Source organism: Meleagris gallopavo, chromosome Z (genome assembly GCF_000146605.3).
Source record: "Meleagris gallopavo isolate NT-WF06-2002-E0010 breed Aviagen turkey brand Nicholas breeding stock chromosome Z, Turkey_5.1, whole genome shotgun sequence".
Taxonomy (NCBI): Eukaryota; Metazoa; Chordata; class Aves; order Galliformes; family Phasianidae; genus Meleagris; species Meleagris gallopavo.
Window position 1 is genome coordinate 10,356,835 of NC_015041.2, and position 17,880 is coordinate 10,374,714.

At 35.5% G+C, this 17,880-nt stretch overlaps 1 protein-coding gene across 1 annotated transcript in view; it reads right to left on the bottom strand.

Moving 5' to 3' along the window:
- The window catches only part of NUP155 (nucleoporin 155), a 30,601-nt gene extending 12,727 nt beyond the window's left edge, over window positions 1-17,874 (bottom strand). Inside the window, exons 1-21 of the mRNA XM_010725349.3 lie at window positions 17,728-17,874; window positions 16,112-16,249; window positions 15,675-15,771; window positions 14,462-14,532; window positions 13,498-13,590; window positions 12,542-12,708; window positions 12,046-12,151; window positions 11,734-11,807; window positions 11,341-11,432; window positions 11,109-11,206; window positions 10,538-10,690; window positions 10,015-10,115; window positions 8,582-8,752; window positions 8,037-8,147; window positions 7,035-7,129; window positions 5,429-5,517; window positions 3,787-3,849; window positions 3,527-3,680; window positions 2,706-2,772; window positions 1,642-1,760; window positions 1,338-1,441 (exon numbers count right to left, since the gene is read on the bottom strand). Of these exons, the coding sequence (XP_010723651.1) occupies window positions 1,338-1,441; window positions 1,642-1,760; window positions 2,706-2,772; window positions 3,527-3,680; window positions 3,787-3,849; window positions 5,429-5,517; window positions 7,035-7,129; window positions 8,037-8,147; window positions 8,582-8,752; window positions 10,015-10,115; window positions 10,538-10,690; window positions 11,109-11,206; window positions 11,341-11,432; window positions 11,734-11,807; window positions 12,046-12,151; window positions 12,542-12,708; window positions 13,498-13,590; window positions 14,462-14,532; window positions 15,675-15,771; window positions 16,112-16,249; window positions 17,728-17,863 (2,299 nt within the window). The 5' untranslated portion in view covers window positions 17,864-17,874. The remainder of the gene's footprint in view (window positions 1-1,337; window positions 1,442-1,641; window positions 1,761-2,705; window positions 2,773-3,526; window positions 3,681-3,786; window positions 3,850-5,428; window positions 5,518-7,034; window positions 7,130-8,036; window positions 8,148-8,581; window positions 8,753-10,014; window positions 10,116-10,537; window positions 10,691-11,108; window positions 11,207-11,340; window positions 11,433-11,733; window positions 11,808-12,045; window positions 12,152-12,541; window positions 12,709-13,497; window positions 13,591-14,461; window positions 14,533-15,674; window positions 15,772-16,111; window positions 16,250-17,727) is intronic.
- Window positions 17,875-17,880: the final 6 nt, after the last annotated feature.

The following is a 17,880-nucleotide window of genomic DNA, read 5'->3' on the forward strand; positions in this document are numbered from 1 at the left end:
TATTTCAAACTATGCAATGCAGGAATGTTTTTTTTTTTTTTCCTGATAAAAGTATGGTTTCACATGAGTGGATTTCCAAAATCAGTCTTGGTTTTTCACAAGTATAATTTTATCTGTATTGGATATGAAATAAAAAAAAAAAAAAACACACCCAATTTCTTCCTGTTTGATTACTTGTGTTTACTTTTAGAACAACTAAAGTTAAATCATCAGCCAACGCTGTACACTGTCTTTAAAGCAAAGCTTTCAAAGAAACTGCTACATAGAGAATAAGATACATTTGAATATGGTAAGATGTATTATAGTTGAATATAGTGGGCATACTTGTTACTTGAGTGGACAACAATTGCAATACTTCATGTCTTTTCTTGAGTGCTTACATTTTAGACATGAAGCAGAAACAATTACATTACATCAAGAAATCCAAAACTACATACCAACTTTGGAATGTGTAAAAATGAAAATAAATAATTAAATGTCTACAAAACTCTTTTTGCTGCTTTTTTTTTTTTTTTTAAATGTTCACTGTTTGAAGTGAGAGTGCAAAACAAAAGGCAGCAGAACTGAAAAGCCAGAATCATACTCACGTGGACCACATTCATGTTTAACTTTGCATACATGTCTACAAGTATTGAGCAAAAACTACATTAGACAACATAAATTCAATCAGGTCGTGTGACAGGACTGATTCCACTAAAGAAAGTTTTGTGGAGGTTTCAGTGATTGGAACTTTGGGAACTTACATCAGAGTGCTTTTTTTAACAGGACAATATACTTGTTAACCAATTCATTTGTGAGACAACTGAAAATATAAATGGGTATACCAGAACTAAATATTGAAATGAAGAGACAAAACATGGAGAACAGTAGAATAAAAAAAAAAAGAAGGGAGTGTGAGAAGAAATATCTAGTTTTCTATCTGAACGATGATTTGAATGTACAAAATAGGAGGAGGACGTGTCTTTACAGAATTATGACTTCACTGTATAAAAGAAGTGCTTTTGTGTTCAACCATTTATACTTTAGCTTATTATACTGAGATACACTTTTTCTCTTTTGCATTTTGAAATATCTCTGCGGATATTTCTCCGCAGAAATCTGGATTCTCTTAATACAGAGATGACTTTCCTAGTATTTCAGTAAAATGAAAAGCAATGCCAGAAGTGAAGAGACAGCAGCTTCTTGCCATTTTAGATTGTGTTTTCATTTTGGAGCTCTGGTTTTGATGGAACAATATGACATTGTATGAAAGAAAAAGCAAGGTGCTCCAGGCAGGAGTACTTCAAGATCCAGATGCACTGTGCCCTTATACTTTTCATTCAAAAGTAGTTGCATACCATGATACTTCCGCTGGAGTTCTTGTTGCACTTGCTGAGAACTTCCACCATCGGGCCTCATGAAACCCAGGAGCCTCTGCTGCAGATTTGCTGGTGTACTGAAACTGCAATTCCAAAATAAAAGGAAATGTTATTATTAGTACAAATACAGAATACTTTAAAGATGAAATCTAACATCTTGTTGTTAGCATCCAAACAGTTGAAGCTGGGGACTATTTCCATGCAATGAAAAGATACACGTGGGATAATTTTTCAAGAGCTGGACACTGAACATCACTAGTGAATTTAACACAGTGAACAATACCTTGGGTTTCCGAGGGCTCCTACTGTAGCAAACTGAGAATTTCTATCTAGAAATTCTTGTAAACCTTTGAGTTCTTGCAGCACACATTCCAGTACATGGGATGGAACACTGCTTTCTATCTGCAACAGAAAGCAAATTTCTTTATAGAAGGGTTTAGACTTTCCAAACCTTTTTTCAGAAGTCTACAATTTTAAAATTTACAATTTTACAATTTTACAATTGTACAGTTTACAATTTTAAAACTAAGTTTTTAAACTAAGGCCACTAAAAAGTCAGATGAAAGACTGTACAACAAATAAATAGTACAATAATAACATTATCACTATAATGCCATTGTCTATAACAGACTTAACAGGAGGGGTGACAGGTGAAGAGACAATAGTCTCTGGAGAAATTCAAAGAAAGTGGTGTCTAATATTGTACCTGATAGTCAGATCAGCTGTGTCTCATTATTTTCAACTCTGAACTAAAATGATTGAGTAGCACTAAAACATAGACTGCAACTGCTGTGGTCTTCCCGAGTCTCTCAGTTGCCTCAAAACTGGAGAAGTTTATGAAGCAGTTCATTTTGCATTGCTGAAATTACTCAGTGTAGGATTGTATTAACATCCAAAGTCAGAAAATAGTTTGAAGCTTGGATTATTAAGGAAAAGTGAAATGTAAAGATGTTAATGATGAAGGTGTTGGAAGACAGTTTTATGTTCTTATGTAACTGCGGTGTTTATCCTAACCAGCCAAAGCATTTTATTCTTAGGCTTTGACTGGATAGGATATGCAGAAATGAAAGAAATAAATTCACTGAATAGAGAAGGAACTGGCCACTGTCAATTGGTAAGAGGCAACATTCAAAACAGTAACTTACAAAGATTTTTTTAAAACCTACAATTACTCCACAGTTAAGCACCCAAGTACAATTAAAAAAAAACAAAACAAAACAAAAAAAACATCAAAATGACAGTTATCATTTTTAACTTATCTGTTTATAATTTTGGAACACAAATATAAAGAGCTGGAGAGATACACCACAATAACCTTTTAAAAATACAACATTATCTTTTACATACTGCAACAACTTCTCGATTGCCACTTTTGAAAATTTTCTCCACTACTATACTGCCATCCCAGATATTTCTGCAATACGAAAGAGAATTGTATTAAAAACTACAAGCATCACAAACTTGCGTATTTGCTAATTATGTCTTAAAGAAATAGCAGTATCTTTTACTTCAAAATCTAACTTAAAGATCTAGATAAAAAGTTAACATTCAAAAGAAATGTTAGAATTGCATATTTATGTATAGCACAGGTATAGACAACAAAAGTTTTAAATATTTAATCAGATAAGGTTTGACTAGGCTCTCAATTTATATATGGGCTAATACTATTCTCTGGAAATATAATATAGGCAAAGAAGCATAGAGAGGGATATGAACCAACATATGAGGAATGTTACTCTTGCTGGGGATGTTCAGTAACACACAATCCATTATTAAAGTAATACAAACTTCTTTAATCTCTTTAAAGCTTTGTAACAGGAAAGACTTCAAGTCAGGATTTTGATCCCATAAGCCCTGTGTTCTGTTTTATCCTATAGGAGGAGTTAGAACCATAAAGTTCATAAGGTTGAAAAATAAAACAGAAGTTTTCAGAGCTATGCATATCGCACTCAATATCCAAAAACCTTTCCCATCCTATCCATTCACTGACTGCAGAACTATCAATAGAACTGTAAAGAGTCTACTGCACCAACAGGTACTTAAAATATGGAAGAGAAATGTACTTTAATAACCTCATTCTTACATCCTATTAAGATTGAATTGATTTTATCACTTAGGGGATAGGAAAATTAAATGAACTGAGTGATTATTTCACATGAACACCTTACCCTATAATCCGAGCAAAGTATATGCAGATGCCATTGTGTCTTCCAGAAAATACAATCTCTGGACCCATCATACCACTGCTAATGGATGCACCAGGGTGAGATACAGAATTCCCAGAAGGGAATATGGGAGTTGACACACTAGTAGGCTGTAAACCTAGGATAAAGGTATGCAAAGGTTACTGATTATTCTGTGTATACAGCAATAGAAGTGAAGTTGAAAAAAATTCTCACTTCCTTCAGCAAAGAAAAGTAATGGTTACCTGCCCCAGATGCTGTCAAAAAGCTCGGACTTGGACATGGACTTTCAACAGTCAGTGGGGAAGCTAAAAAGGAAAAACAAAAGAGAAATCTAAGGTTTTTTGAAAAAAACAAAACACAATCCAAAAAACCACTATGCTAAGTTGTCAAAACATAATAGTAAACACAGACTTCACAGGACCCTTCTGCAAATCCATTCCAACAGCTTTTATTTAACTAAATACAAAACAGCACTAATTTATGCTGAAACCTGCACTCCTTATTGTGAGCCAAATAGAGACGACTCTTTCAATAGCTGTTCATAAGCATTTTTGTTTTCAGCATTCACGCAGCATTTGCTGCAGACAGTCTGTTCCCTATATTGTACATTAATACTGTTTACATGCTTTTTCTTGTTTTTCATCTTCTGACTGCCCCTATTCCTGTTACAGGCACCCACTCTGAAAGCACTCACTTTGAGTCACTCAGATCTTTTCAATGAACATCAATTTTACTTTTGAAGCACACATCTGGGAAGACACTGTTTTTATTACTCTTTATTCTTACATATAGTAGTTGAACACACCAACAGCAGTATTACTTGGGATATTCAGTTTAAGACTGTTTTTCCCTAAGTGAGTTTGGTCTCAGATTCAACTAAGCATACTCAAATCTTCTGCAAATTAATACCTAAGTGTCATAGAATATGATGAACAAATGTGATCACCTACAAAAATATCCATGACCCATCAGCATGTGATGATATAGCACGGAAAGGCCATGAAATCTGGCACCTTGAAAAACTGACATGGAAGAATCAGTCTTTCTTGTCCCGTTCACTACAATTCTCTCAGCTTTGCAACACACTACACCACAAAGTTCTTCACTAACCAATCCTGTTTCATTTTGAAAGCACATTCTCCTTCCTACCTAACGAGGCACAGTTGGCAGAATAGACACATGCAACCAAATGACTGGACTTTAAACAGTAAGAACACAAGGGGCCTCAAAGAACTGAGGCTACCTATTATTCCAAGGTAGTTCCACATACAAAGTTTCAAGATGTTTCTACCAGCACTGCTTTGAGCTGCTGTGTGAGTCACTCGCAGAATCTTTATTTCACATGACAGTTCTCTACCCTTGGAACAAACAGAGTAAGCAGTAGCAGAAGAACATGAACCAATCACCTAAGTAAAATAAAAATGCACTTTGACAATATGTTTCCTGTCTGCAAAAAATTAAAAACTTTTTTTTTTTAAAAAACCAACAAAACAGTGAATATTCAGACTTAAGAAGAATAGATTTATTTCTTGAAAGAGTAAATTTCAGCAAACAGAGAACTTTCCAGCATTTCTCCCACACTTTCCTTCCCTCTCAATCTGCTCCTAGCACCTGTTCTTTTCACATTTGCTGTCCTTTTAAACTCCTGCTCCTGCTTACAATGCTATTATTCCACATCATCAGGCTTAGGAAGCGATGTCACCGATACACGATAAATAAGAATTCTGAAAGTGGATAAACCGTTTCATAATGTAAGAAGATACTCTGCTATGACATGAAATAAACAGCTGATCTTCAACACAGGAACACATAAGAAGACAAAATGTAACATATTTAAAGGAAAAAATAAGACCTACCTAAGATCACAGAATGCTTGCTACTCACCAGGAGGAATGGGAGAACACAAAACAGGTCCAACATTGATTGGAGGAGGAATCGCTGATGGAAATCTCATTTGTGCCTCCCCACCATACCTAAAGTTCATTTGCACAGAAAAAGTTTTCTCTCACTTTTATACATAGCCTGTTTAATTTTCATATATTGGAAAACTAGCTGCAAGTTAGTTGTTCTTTTAAAACAAACTACAAAATACCAGAGTAACTCTAAGAAACAGTTATGATACTCATTTTGACACATGAAAATAAAACTAACTGAATGCACATTGCACATTATATGAAAAGCATTAGTGTACATTACTTCATAGCTAATGCACAATTAAGTTATTTCTGCTTTGCTGTCTTCTTAAGGTTTTGCTTGTATGTCGAAATAGAAAGGAAACAGCTGAGGAGACCCAAGCTCATTCTTCCATAGTCCACATGTCATATGTATTCATCTCACTCAAATCAAGTGTTACTTGAGTATTATATGGCCTCCAAACCACTGGACCATCCCTCTGCTAATTAATGATAATACCTCCTTAAATTAAAGTGAATCTTAATTTAACAGCACTAGCCTTCCCTCACCACTAGAAATTTTGCAACTGAAGCATATACTTGATAACACAAAGCCAGAAGAAATAACTACAACAGTACAGCCCTAGTTCTTGGATCCTTCATACATTTTCCAGGACGCAACGTACTTGAAGATGTAATCTTCAATATACTTGCAATATCTTGCAAGCAACCTGATCAGATGCTTTTCCTGATTTTGTACTCATAGAAGAAAACATAGCTACACAAGAATGAAGGCATATATATTATCAAAACACACAAAGGATGAAAATATTTAACTGCTAGTGGGAGAATATTCAGCACAAAACCATTATTTTAAAGTTAATCCTTAAGGAGACAAAGCAGTTCAAAAGGTTATTCAAAAGAACAACCTAGATATATATACTTTTAAGTGTACTGCATAGTAAGTGCCAAGATATGTAAGAGTCATTGTATGACAATACTTCATCTTACTTTTCTCTATTACAAAATTACAAACCGCTTGATATTTTTCAGTACAGTAACAGCACTCTGATCTGCTAAGATTTTCTATCAATTATGTAGTCAACAAGTACATTACCTTTCAGGTTATCTGCTAAAATAAACATTAGTGTTTGTGTTGTATTTAGTCTTAAACAAATTATTTTCTATTACCAATCCAAATAATGGCTTGGTGGTTCAAAATTTGTCTGTTCTTTTTCCAACTGAATTGCTCTGATTAAAGACATGATCTTTCTCTACACAGTCTGCTTCAATGAACTGAAAAACCATCAAATATAGGTAAGTGAATTTAAAGCAGATTAAAATACTTTTAAAATAACTTTCTCTACACATGGACCACATCCCATGGAAACATTCAGGAGGCTAAATAACAAGAAGTCCTCTTTGACTAGCGAGACCTAGTTATTGTCAACATATATTCCACCAAGCTTAATAGTCTATGCTCATTTAAAAATAATGCTTACTCAGGCAGCAGGTTAAAGAGACTGTACAATTATTTAGCGGCTGTAGTGATCCTGAGCATAATATTTGGAACAACATTCAAACCAAATGAAACTTACCTGAAGAATGCTCGAGTAGCCCAGGCGGATACTTCTCTATCACATGCAGCATTAGAACAGGCCAAAATAAGGCAAGTAGCACAGGCCTGATCCTCCTACGGTACATTATGCATTTAGAATGGGAGCTTACATCCAGTTGATAAGAAATGTGAAGTTTTGATTATCAATAAATAAGCACTATATACTTCCTGCATCATTCTATCTAGAAGTCAAAGAAATCAGCTCTTTCCAGTAACAGAAATTATGAGTCAGAGAGGCTTCTCACTTTAACACATCAAGGTTCTGTAACGTATATCTTCTGCAGCTCAGTACGTTTACTGGTAGGAAATAATCTCATCTATCTCTTAATTCTGACAAAGATTTGTGAAGTTTATATAACCACGTAAGTTAAGATTGTTTGAATAAAGCTATCTATACAAACTATAATGGCTGGCATACCTGAAAGGTATTTTAAAATATCACTTAGAACATCCTATATCAATGCACAAATAGACGTACACTACAGACACTAAACAGGAAGAGTCAACTTAAAACGGCAATCTTCCATTTAGGAAGCTATCCCTCCCTTCCCATGTTTGTTATTTATCCAAAACAAGAAGTAGATGAATGCTATGGCTGTGTACTGGCCTTCAAAATGTAAAATTTTTATATAGTGGTAGGAATTCAAGTTTTTTCTTTTTTTTTAAAAAAAGAAAATTCTCTCTCCTCTGGTCTTAATTAACTCCTCTCCTAAATTAAGAAGTGCACTACAGTTCAAGAAACAAGAAACACAAGAATATTAGGGAAAGTGATCTATACCTCTGTCTTTACATATCAGAAAATGGGAAAATATTTCTTATTATACAATCTTGTTTTATGAAGACAACATAGAAAGAAAAGGTAATACTTGAGTCAATAAATTTAATGTTTACTAGAAGTTGGTAGTAATAACAACAAAACACATATTCTACAGAAAGCAATTACACAGTATTATCTTCTGTTTTCCAAGTCAAAAATCCTTACCTGATGCAACTTGAAAAATCTTTCAATATCTTCTCCATCCCCACCTGTATTACTAACAAGAAGATGTCGCAGCTGATCAACAGGTCTGAGTTTATGAAACATAAAGCTTCCCTAAAAATAACCCAGAATAATACAAAGTCAGAATAAAGTTGCTTCTGGTAACACCTCTCCACCTCACCAAAATGCTTATTATCTTCATTGCTCTCGAAGTTTTCCTTCACTACACTGCTGAATCAACAGGTAACATGAATAGTGCTTAAAGCCCAGTTTTCTTTCACATTCCCTAGGAAGTCTAGAAAAGGCAGAAAACATTACTTCCTGAAGCCAACAGAAATGATTAATACATTGTACATGAGAAGAAGGCCCAGTAGCTTTCAGTCAGTTTAAAACAGATACAGAGAGTTTCAGCAGTATTCCCTTTTTCCACTGTATCTTCAGAATACAACCCTAAAAACTCATGTAAACTGAACCAACACAGGTTGGGATCAGTCTTCTAGCTTTATATTAATTATCTGATCTCTTATATTAAGAAAACTGATACTCACCTGGGCTGAAAGCAGAACAAACTTCTTTGGTGGCAGCATGTGTTGTTGCACAATGATGGGGGAATCCGTTATTGGAATATTGTCTTTATTTAGTGGTGTCACAATCTTCTGAACTTTAAACTCATCAATAGCAGAAAGAGCCCAGGAATGCCCATCAACACGGGTGGTCATCTGAACAACAGAAAAACATAATTCAAATTCTGATGGCAGATTTGGATTTTGTATCTCCATGGAGATATTTTACCATTTACTACACAGGTGAAAAGCTACTCTTGACACAAGAAATCTCGAAGAAAATGAGCACACTATTCTATTGTCTGATAGAAGATTAACATCAAACTTGCAGCTGTATAGTGCTTTTCTTGTGTGTTAGGGACAGTGTTCTGTATTTAAATGTAAAACAACATGCAGAGTATACTTTAACTCAAGTAAGAAAACTACATGCTAATGTTAAACAACTGCATATAATAATAATAATAATAATAATAATAGTAATAATGATGCAACAATAATATATTGCAGTTTTGCTTGGGAAACCTAATGTCTGCCACTTTCAAAACCCCTGGAAAAAGAGAGAAATTAACCTATCAGTTCTTGCAGAGAATGGAGGTGTAACAATGAAGCTTCTCTATAGCTGTTATGATAACAAAAAATAAGATAAAACCTGACTTTTAAACTTAAGCAGCTTCTCCATTCACTCAAATTCTACAACTGGTACTAAGATTATACTATTTTTGACAGGTCAAAAGCAGTAGAAAGTACAATCTTTCTTCAATGCTGAAACACATGTAATATTATCTGCGAGTTGGTGCACAAGCAAACTAACTCCCTACAAATCCACATATATAACAACTCGGGACAAAAAAAAAGAAAAAAAAAGGAGAGAAAGAATGAAATAATGAATAGATTGCATTTGATGAAAACATGGCATATCTACCAAAGTAAAGAAACCTGAAGTTTCCTACACCCATATTTCAAATACTCTTTCTTGTCAGACTTTATCCTTTTCAACAAACACTAGTTTCAATGGGAGAACACATCCTCCTGTGCTTGTGCATGATACACTGTCTGCTATAATCAAAAATATGACACAAATAAGATATTTTCCAATACAATGGTTTTAAATCTCAGAAGTGACAGCAATCACTTTTCATACGTAGTTTGCAAGAATGATAAAAGTATGGCTGAACCTGGAATTTCTACTAAGATATAACTTTCTGTTTACTGACAAAGGAATCTACTAAACTTTTCTTTAATACATGTTTTCAATTTAAAGCATATTAATTGGTAGCTTTATAAGCATTTCCAAACACTTCATGTAAGCTTTTCTGCAAACTACCCATTTTTGATAAATTAAGTAGATACTATTCAAGTTACCAGTAAGAAAAAAAAATTACATGAAATCAAAATTACATGAAAGTTTACTTTACTACCTGTGTTTCCATCATTGGCTTTTGAAAAGGAAAAGAATCATGATTGATACACCACAGGATGTCATTATCCTCATTTTCTGAAGCAGCCATCAGCAAGACCCCTATAAAGAACAAGGACATTAAGGTTGTGCTAGAAGCAATAAATATGCATTAAATTTATTGTTTATGTGACAAAAATCAATTAGACAATTTGAACAGCACATATTATTTCTTGATTTTCTGTGTCGTAGGATTAGCTGGTCACTATCAACAGCATCTTATCATTTACCCTGAAAGGTTCAAACAGAAATGAGCCTCAAGTAGGTAGAAAACACTTCATGAGATGTTTAAAGAGAACCTAGGTGAAAAAATACCTGAAAATTACTTCAGGGATAAAATCAGTACGCATGATTGAAAGGGACAACAATACAGAAACATGTCCTCCCCTTCCTTCCTGATACAAAAGAGTACAATAGTGACAGTCACAGAAAAAAAAAAAATAAAAAAAACCCTACTACTCTTCTGACTTGCGTCTACTGTTTACCTTTGCAATAAAGAGCTCTGTGAACCTTCGATGGTTTCTCTACATTAGAAGATGCTGAAAACCCAGGAGGCAAACGGACATGTACCAAAGTTAACATAGAGGGACGAGCTGCTGGATGCTTAAATTGTGAGGTACTGAAGTACAGTCGGACACCTAAACCAAAGGAAAAGAAAGTCAACTCCAGGCAATCTGATATAACTAATTTTATTAGCAGCAACACCACTTTAGACAGAAAGTACATGCAAATTTCAGACATACATGAAATTCTGTAGTTATTACCACACTTTTTGTTAAAATACAGGTTCACCAAGGTTTTTAACTCAAGCTCTGCCACCAATTTCATGAATTACTTCTCTCAAACCACTTTCTGCTGGCTGTCTTGGATATAAACAGTGGATAATAATTGTCTGACCAGATTATGCTTGCATCAAATATCAAAACAACTTGTTAACATAACTTGATATACCAGAATGAAATGCTCAGTGAAAAGAAAAACATCTATCAATTTTGTTTAACTGTGCAGATGACACTTATCAGTTAAAAAGCGGAGTAACTAGCATTTCCTTCTTACCTGCATGTGTGATTGCAAGTAGTTGACAGTCTATGGATTCAGAATTTTCAATCACTGCTATTTGAACAATAGGCTTAAATACAGAACGATCTATTGTTCTGGAAAACAAAACCAAAAAACGGTTGTACTCTCTCAATCCAAAGAAACAAGAAAAAAAACATTCTTCAAAAAATACACTGTGAAACTTAGCCTTACAGGAAATCTCTTTACAGTATACCTACTACATATATACCTGGCAATGCTTCCAGCAGCAGAAACAATAGCGTTTTGTGAAAGAGAAGTAACTCGTGCCATTCCTTGACCATCTTGACCCAAATCATAAACCTGCAAGTTAATAGTAGAGTGTAGTGATCTAAAGTTGAATTTACTCTTACAGCTTCATGTATTAGGAAGTAACTAGAATGCCATTTTTATCCCATTATCATGTTTCAATATATCCGTGGGAAAGATCAACAGGCTGCTTTTCCTCAGAATGAAGTATTTTAGCAAACCGTTTGTTAGAGAAAAATGAAATGCTCTGACAGAAATACAGAGAATTTCCAAGTACTGAAGAAAACTTTTAAAAAAATAATAATTATGTACACATTTATAACATATCACACAGCTATTAGAGTAAGTAACATACTTGCAGGACTCCTTTTTCTGACCGGGTATATAAGATATTTCGAGAGTTGTCAATGGCAATTTGAACTACAGGATCTTGACAGTGGGGAAAGAAAAAGGAGAAGTAACAAATTAACAACTGATTTGGTGAAAACAAGTTTAATAGAATAAATGCTACAGAATAACCAAAAAAATAATTAAGTGCAAGTTAATAAAAATAAGAATCCTGGAGGACTCTTACAGGATTTAAAAAGTCAAACTGTTTCACATAACGAAAAGAAATCTACAATAAAATTATTTAACAATTGTGGAAATCTTTAGCATCAGTACCTACCATCTTCTGAGAACGTGAACTGCAGCAACGAAGGAATAAGGAAAGACAGTGTGCTCTTTGAATGATTGATTTTCCTACATCGCTGACTAAACCAGCCTGCCTCAGCCTGCAATTTAAAAAAGACGATGTTGAAAGAAAACAAAGAACAAAAGAAAAAACAGACTAAAAGCTATACTAAGAAGGCAGTAAAATTACAAGTGTGAAAGCAAGAAAAAATCTAAATACACACCATTAATTTCAGTATGTATTACTTAATTGAAAGCACTAAGTGCTTACGAAAACAAAAATTAATGTGAAAGGGGTGCAGATTATCATTGTCTCAACTATGTGAGGTTGACCAAAGCTGTATTGTTATTTTTCGTATAAGAACTCAGAGCTGCTGTTCAATTAAACCATGTAACACAACGATAAAAGAAAAAAGACAGTAGACTTCACATGTTTTAGAGAGTCTCTACCCCAGAACCATTAAAAAATAAAAAATAAAGCCCTTAATCACCTGGTAAGCTACTTCATATAAGCAGCCGTCCTTTCCAGCCAGAAAGATTCGTCCACTATCAGTGGATGTTACTGAAGAAATGTAAGTGTTGTCAGTAGGAAGTGAATAGAGAGGATCTGGTAAAAGCTGCATTCCACCAGACAAACTGTCATTGAGTGATCCAGTACCTTAAATAAACAAGAACTCTTTAGCGTTTAGTTTTTAAGTTCTATAAACGGTATAGATTGTATAAACATCAGACCTGTAATTAGAAACATTTCAAAAACACATGAAAAATTACAGGAAATTTCGTAATTAATAAAAAAAATCTGTAATAGCTATTATTCAAGATGAACCACAGCGTAATGAATCTTGTTTTTAAAATAAAACAAACTCACTGCACACATTTCTAAGAAAGGAAATATCATTATCTACTCGAAATCCCAACAATTCTGAATCAAATTTCTGCATATCACTTTCACTGGAAAAAACTATAGAAAGGGAACAAAGGATTCTTATTCTCTCATTTTCTCAACACTTTTTTTTTTTTTTAATTAATATATATATATCATTAAAATGGCATCAGGTTCCTTTTTTTCTGTGGTTCGAAACAAATGACAACTAGATTAACAAACTGCATTCATTGCCTTTTTATCTTGATTCATGCCTATCTCTTCTTCCCCTCACAAAGTTTAATTAACAGGAATATCTGTTTCAAATGCTCTTTTCACATTAAACAAGTGAAAAGTACTACTCTACGGTCCTACGTCAGTCCGGGATCCAGAAGGTACTCACCCTATAAAAATGAAATTATTGTACTTTGTCTGTAACAAATTTAAAAATCAGCAAAAGTGTGGTCTTGTTTTTAGATTTAATCTGTTATTGATAACATAGCCACTGCGTACTTGTATAACTGTTAATGCACAACCAGTTCTTTAATTTACATAAATGGAGAAATATAAAAAAGAGACAACTACCTGCTTGTGTATTTGCACAGCTGAGCCCTAAGATCACAATATCCACAGGGGTTGCCAGAACGAGTAAGTGTCGTACATGAGGCTGAAATATACCTAAAGAAGGAAAGAAAATCAAATTTTACTTTGCAGTCAAGCTCGCAAAACTCAGAATGATTGTATCTACCATATTGATGAGATCAATGCAGCAGATGATTAAAGGTAACAGTCACTTCTGAGGGAACTGGGGCTGATTAGTCTGGAGAAGAGGAAGCTGAAGGGAGACTTCACTGCTCTCTTCCAATACCTGAAAGGTGCTTACAGCGAGAGCTGGGTTGGTCTCAAGTCGTGCCAGAGGAGGCTCAGGTTGGATATCAGGAAAAACTTGTTTACAGAAAGGGTTATTAAGCACTGGAATAGGCTCCCCAGGGAGGTGGTTGAGTCATCATCCCTGGATGTGTTTAAAAACCATTTGGATGTGGTGCTCAGGGACATGACTTAGCGAAGGGTTGTTAGTTAGAGAGAAAAGCTAGAAAAGTCTAGAGCTATAAAGGAGTAATAGTCAGCTGTTCAGCTTCTACTTCATGAAATACAAGAACTTAAAAATATTTTTTTCTTAAAAACACTTTTTTTCTTTATTAACTAGGATTCTTTTAAAAAGCTACTTTAACGTCTATTTAAATGTTATGTCACATTATTAGGTATCAAATGAACTGTGAGCACTAGAAATCAGAATCTCTAGGAAGTTATTGTGGCAATGTATTAACAAATGGTAGTACAACACAAGATTTCTTCCAAGCTCATCAGTGTGATTGTTAAACTAAACATTAATTTTCACTTGTAATTTATTACATCATGTTTCTAAAAACAAAACAATTTATCTTGCATATATACAAGTAAAACATAGATTTTTACAGAACTACATACAAAAAACATATATAGAAGACTAGTTGCTATTTAAGTCTAATTGCTATCATATACATCTTACCTCCTTTTGGCTTTACAAGACCCACTGCAAGTATAGTTTCACTAAGGCCATCAAAATAAGTCAGATCTCCACTGTTAACAAAACAGGAAAAAAAACCCACACAATTGCATAAGTCATGTCAGATATCACATAGTAGCGGAGTAAACAATATCAGATACCCATATTTTAGAATTCTTAATACTTCTTTCAACATTTTGAATACATATTATAATGTTTGGAAGACATCTTCCCCCTTCTGCTTTGGGTGAAAACAGATCCAGCAGAACAGAATGACAAATCTCTCTAACAGAAAATTTTAAACCTGAAACCAAACTGCACTATTTCATGGTTTTGGTTTTAGTTAATTCACACAGTCCACTCTGAATTACATTAACAAGCATCTGTAACAACAAGTAACATCTAGAGAAAGGAACATATCTTTTTTGTATCAAAAAATACCTAACAAAAAAAGTCCCAACCTCCTCCCTAGCAACTTAACACCATAAAGAATTCTATTACCTGGTAAATAGTTAATTAACGTGCTTTATACTCTATGACACAGTGCAAACGTAAGGGGAGGAGTAATGTGAGGATAAAACAAAACTCAACAAATTCTATAAAGAAATTCCTCTTAATATTCATACATATATAAAACCCACAAGAAAATGAGCAAAAAAAAAATCTGACAAATCTGGATTTTAAAAACTGCCATTTGAAATGGTTATTAAATTAGTTTCAATTTTATGCATCCCTCAAAGAAGTTATGCAGAAAAGCTTCCATCACACAACCTTAAAAATAATTAAGACTATACAGTCAAACTACTATCCTAAATAACCACTGACCACTATACTTACCCAATCTACTTAGAAGAGTCAGGCAATTAATATGCTTTTTCAACTTTTTTACTTTCTTTGGCATAATCAAAGCCCAGCACATATAAAACAGGATTTATAGGATATCATTTAATGCTGAACTCTAAGAACAGGCGCTTTAAGTAGTTCTTAGTACTTTAAGTAGCTCTTTCATCTCTAGATAATTTGCCAACATTTTAATTCTTAAAACTCCTTCAACACTTACTACTCAGAAGTTTTAGTAAAAACTAAAATAAATCAAGGTAACTTCAATAGAACAGCACACCTCTGCATTGTAAGTAAGCAATCTCCAACCATAACAATTGCTTAGTTAAGATATAATTATCAACATTATATAATCCAGAACATGTTCTCAACATACCCATCTTCATAGTTCCACATAAAAATGTCACTGTCAATTGTTAGCCAAGCTCTGCTGATTTCTGGAAATACTCCCATCATACAATTGCACTGCATATCTGAAGTACTACTGATGTAAGGACTAAATGTGTTCAGACCAGCCAAGGCAATCTCCTTTGTAATATTAAAAAAAAAACAAATCTGCTCTAGGTAGAGCAGTACACAAACTATGTACCATAAACGCCTGAAGTTCCTCATACAGGAACTAATTCCACCAGCACCTCTATGCAAATTGACCTTATTACCACTTAGAGTCTTGAAATGAGAATATAAACAATATCAAAGTTCATAATAGGAGTCTGAAAGAAGTATTAGAGAAAAAATGATTATAAAAATGTAGAAGTTCAATACTAGTACTATTACATACAAAACCCAACACATTATTTTTCATCAGGATACGTCCAAATTGCTCCACTAGCTCTGGGGGAAGTGGGACTCTGCGAACCGAGCTGATCTCTGGAAGATTAGGTATAGACAGCAAGCCTGGACCTTGCAAAGGATAATCCATATCTGTCATGCCAGAAACAGTAGGGCTACCTGCAATTAAGAACAACAAAAATTAGTGTTCCTATAAAGAATTGGATGTTTTCACACACACAAAGAAAATTCTCTATTTTCCTCGATTTTTTTTTCCTAATCTGTGAAAATAAATCTGAAAAGAGATTTACAAACTAACTCCTAGAATAATTCATCTGTACCCCAGGCTACTTTTTATGCTATTTTCTCCGTGATCTTCTCTTGTCCTTTTTTCATTATATGACCTGGCAATAAATGTCATGTGAATAAGCCAGGAACATCTCCATTCATCTAGAAAAAGTGTATTCTTAGCTCTTATCATAAAGCTAAACTTCCCAAACCTCTATATGATCTTATGTAATGCAACTCTCTGATGACACAGGCAGCTACACTTTGGCTATGCACTGATACTTTTATCTGAGGGCATCCTGACACCCACTGGATGCACACTGATCAGATCACCTACACTTCTACAGTGCCTCCTTACTGCTCACTTATATAGATGGACGGTTGTACAGAGTAGGAAATGCTGCTGTGACGTTTCAAAAAGGACAAAGCAAGTGCTTGAGAAGAGCTACACCCTAAATCTTAACTAGGAAAGGCTGTTCTGGAAGTAATGCCTCCTATTTTGTTGGCCAACAACGTAAGCAGATGTTGGAGTACGGCAGCAGACACTGAACCCTCCTGCCAATATTCCATTACATTTTCTTGCCTGTGACAGATGGCAGCAGAGGGGGAGTCCGAAAAAATGGCATCTGACATGGATGTGCATAGGAAGCAAAGATGTGTTACTGAATTTCTCCATGCCAAAAAATGGCACCCACTGACATCCCTCGTTGCTGAATGTCTGTGGTGACCAAACAGTGGGTGTGAGCACAGGAAAATGTTTCAGCAGCAGTGGTGGCTGCGGGTAACCTCTGCTGGTGCAGATTGTGGCATGCAGGTTCATTTTCACGACTGGTGAAAATACATAGCTAATGATGACAACTGTGTTGACAAATAATGTTTTGTAGCTAGGAATTTGCCCTATCAAATAGTGTTATTTTGCTCTATGTAATTCTCGCATTTTCCTTTAATCAAAAAGGAGGTATGTCTTTCAGAGCAATCTAACTACATGTGACATGTGGCTACTGAGAAATCAAAGTCATTCAAAGCAGCCTGAGAGAAAAAGTGAGACTGCCCGTGCTTCCAGGATGCCGCTGGATGCCTGGCAATACCAGGAACACCGCGCAGTGGAAACCAAACGCCCAAATCCGTTCTGGGGGAACAGGACCGAGGAGCGGCACACGTCCGCTTCCCACACTTCGCTGTCTCTATTACAGCCCCGCGGGGCCCGGCCGCGACTGATCCATCCCCGCTACCGCCGGGGCCTTAAGGGGCCATGGTGGCCCGGGGCGGGAGGTGGAGCCCGGGCTCACGAGGCTGCCCCGCGAAGGGCAGCGGGAGGGGAAGCGAGAGCGGGGCGGCTGAGGCGACGCACGCGAAGGGGCGCTGCTCACCGGGCGCGGGCACGGCCAGCAGCTCGGACAGGTCCGGGTAGCATCGATCGTCTTGGATCTGTCGGTCGATGATGCGGCCCGCGATCTCCAGCGCCTCGTGCCCGGCGGGCACCGCGGGGCTGATGGCGGCAGGCATGGCGGCGGCGGGGCCGA